General features: G+C 40.6%; 1 protein-coding gene across 1 annotated transcript; it reads left to right on the forward strand.

Annotated features, from left to right (window-relative positions):
- The first annotated feature begins 210 nt into the window (after positions 1–210).
- On the forward strand, positions 211–1,863 carry fabp6 (fatty acid binding protein 6, ileal (gastrotropin)). The gene is made up of 4 exons (XM_068341417.1): positions 211–295; positions 403–578; positions 684–773; positions 1,742–1,863. The coding sequence occupies exons 1-4, from the start codon at positions 229–231 to the stop codon at positions 1,790–1,792; spliced, it is 384 nt and encodes a 127-aa protein (XP_068197518.1). The 5' UTR covers positions 211–228; the 3' UTR covers positions 1,793–1,863.
- Positions 1,864–2,850: the final 987 nt, after the last annotated feature.

A 2,850-nucleotide genomic window follows, 5' to 3' on the forward strand; every position in this document is an offset into this window, starting at 1 on the left:
AAACTCCATAACTAAAAAAGCATCAGTCTATTTACGACCCTCTTTCTCATTGACTATTGTACTCATCAGTTCCTGCTTCAATTGTCTTCTGTTATCATATGCAGATGAAGGAGGTTGGTAGAAGTGTGCATTATATAAACACGGAGGAGTCTGATTCGCGACCTTGCTCTCCCTCAGCTTGCCTCAGCATTTCCTTTCTCACAACTCCACTCACCAAACACCACCAGAATGGCCTTCGCTGGACGATGGGAAACCGAGTCCCAGGAGGGATACGACGAGTTCTGCAAGCTGCTCAGTGAGAAACACCCAATTGAAAATGCTTCATTTGCATCATGGCTCTTCTGGCTGATTTTTCCAGACGTGTAGGCGTTCACACTGCTTGTCTTCTTCTTCTTCTTTAAGAGATCCCTGACGATATCATTGAGAAGGGCCGTGACTACAAGATGATCACGGAGGTCACCCAGGACGCCGATGACTTCTCATGGACCCAATTCTACCCCGCAGACGCTAAGGTCACCAACAAGTTCACCATCGGCAAGGAGTGTGACATGGAGACCATCGGAGGAAAGACGTTCAAGGTAGGAATCAAAGATTCCAGAGTTGACAGTTGCACCTGCACAGGAATCTTAACACCTGAGGGTGTCTATAAGCACGTTTCCATCTGACTGGAGCCTGTGTTTCAGGCCACTGTGCACATGGAAGGAGGCAAGCTGAGTGCGTCCTTCCCCAACTACCACCACACCTCTGAGATCAGCGGCGGCAAACTCATTGAGGTAAACACATTCACCAAGGTTATGAGTGCTGAGAAGCAAAAGTGATGACAGCAGTGATTAAATTTAGTAGTCCACAGAGATTATTGAAGTCATTAATGTTCTAGTTCTTCAACTGGGGAGAAGAATTGTGTCAAATATACATAAATAAAGAGCAGCAGGAAATTCCTCTGTGTGGATGTGAGAGAGCATTCTCTAAATGTTTCAAACCTTTGTTTGCTTTTATGAAGGATAAACCTTCTTGAAAATTTCACAACAAAAGAGAAGCATTCAACTGATGTTAATGTGTTAATTTGGATTGAAAATCTTACAAATTGTAACTATATTATACATAAAAAAGGTACACTATCTGTGATAGAGTAAAACAAATGAGTGCAATGCTATCTGTGTCTGTATTGCTCTCATTATTAAATTCTCTACAGCCATCAGGGTGGCTGTCAATAATTTACCAATTATTTTGATTGATAAAATGTCAATTAGTTTTTTGAGAAGTACAGATGCAGGCATAGGTGATGCTCTATTAGATTCTCTATAAATATCTACATATTACATTCAGTTGATGTATTCTGTGAGTCACACAAACGTATGTTTATTAATTGTTTCAGGAACTAAACAATCAGTCATTTATATTTTTCTTACGCTGTTAGATAGATAGATGGATGGATGGATGGATGGATGGAAGGATGGATGGATGGATGGATGGATGGATGGATAGATATAGATAGATAGATGGATAGATAGATATAGATAGATAGATGGATAGATAGATAGATAGATAGATAGATAGATAGATAGATAGATAGATAGATAGATAGATAGATAGATAGATAGATAGATAGATAGATAGATAGATAGATAGATAGATAGATAGATAGATAGATAGATAGATAGATAGATAGATAGATAGACAGACAAGATTAATGGTAATAACTAACGTGGTAATAACTAGCAGCCTTTTGATCTCTCTCCAGACCTCCAAAGCCGGTTCAGTGGTGCTGAAGAGAACCAGCAGGAAGCTGTAAATAATGACTGACCTTCAGTCTCCAACAGTGCGAGACCCCAGACCATGGCTACTACGATCAATAAATAAAAGAGATATTCATACAAACGTGTATTTGTTGGTTTCTAGCTTGAGTGTTTGCATACGTCCTGCTGTTGTTTTATAGTTTAAAGAAAAATGTGTGATCTGTTTGACATGAAGAGATCAAGGGAGTTAGTGAGTGTGGCTTTACAGGGTTTGAAGCAAAAGCAGTAACAAAAAATATTTTTTACTCTTAGAAATATACTTAGATTAAATGGCTTAACTAAACAAGGCACCCATGTTAAAGTCGGTGCCTCACCGCCGTTATAAATGGTTAAAAATCATGTAGGACACACAGCGTAGCCGCGAGCAGCTGAGCTTCACCTCAGGTTAGACTACCAATCGATCAAAACAAGAGTTAATTAATAAAAGAAGAAAAAATGTCAGATCTTAACCTGCTTGGAACTTCAGATCAGGAAATAATTCGACCTGTTCGTAATGAATTCAACCAGTTTTTAATGTCAGGCTTCTAATTTAATGGCAAATTCTCCACTCTGTCTGGCTTGTAGAACTGACTTTAACATCGGTGCCTCACCGCCGTGAACCTCACCGCACATCACTGTCACAGCCCAGAAATGCCAATGGTCGCTTCGTTTGAAATATGCAATAAATTAAACAATGTATTCTCAAGACAAATGAGAAACATTTAATAGCAGTCGTAAAAAGGTGTGTTTCTTGGCAACCATATCAGTGAGGACCCCACCTGGTTTCACGAAATACAACAGATCATCAAGTCCCAGCAGAGTCTGGACTTTCTGAGGCGACAGGAAGTCTGGCATGTCAGCTTAAACCCTCGGACACACTATCGAGGGTCCTTATAGCCTTCCCCTCACTGCAGGACACTTACAGAACCAGAGTCCTACGTAGAACACACAGCCTCATCAGAGACACAACACACAGTCTTCACACTCCTACCATCAGGCAGACGCTACAAGAGTTTAAAGTCCAGTCGCACACGCCGCACACAACACACACACACACACATATACCCACACACAC

Source organism: Antennarius striatus, chromosome 18 (genome assembly GCF_040054535.1).
Source record: "Antennarius striatus isolate MH-2024 chromosome 18, ASM4005453v1, whole genome shotgun sequence".
In the NCBI taxonomy this organism is placed as follows: domain Eukaryota; kingdom Metazoa; phylum Chordata; class Actinopteri; order Lophiiformes; family Antennariidae; genus Antennarius; species Antennarius striatus.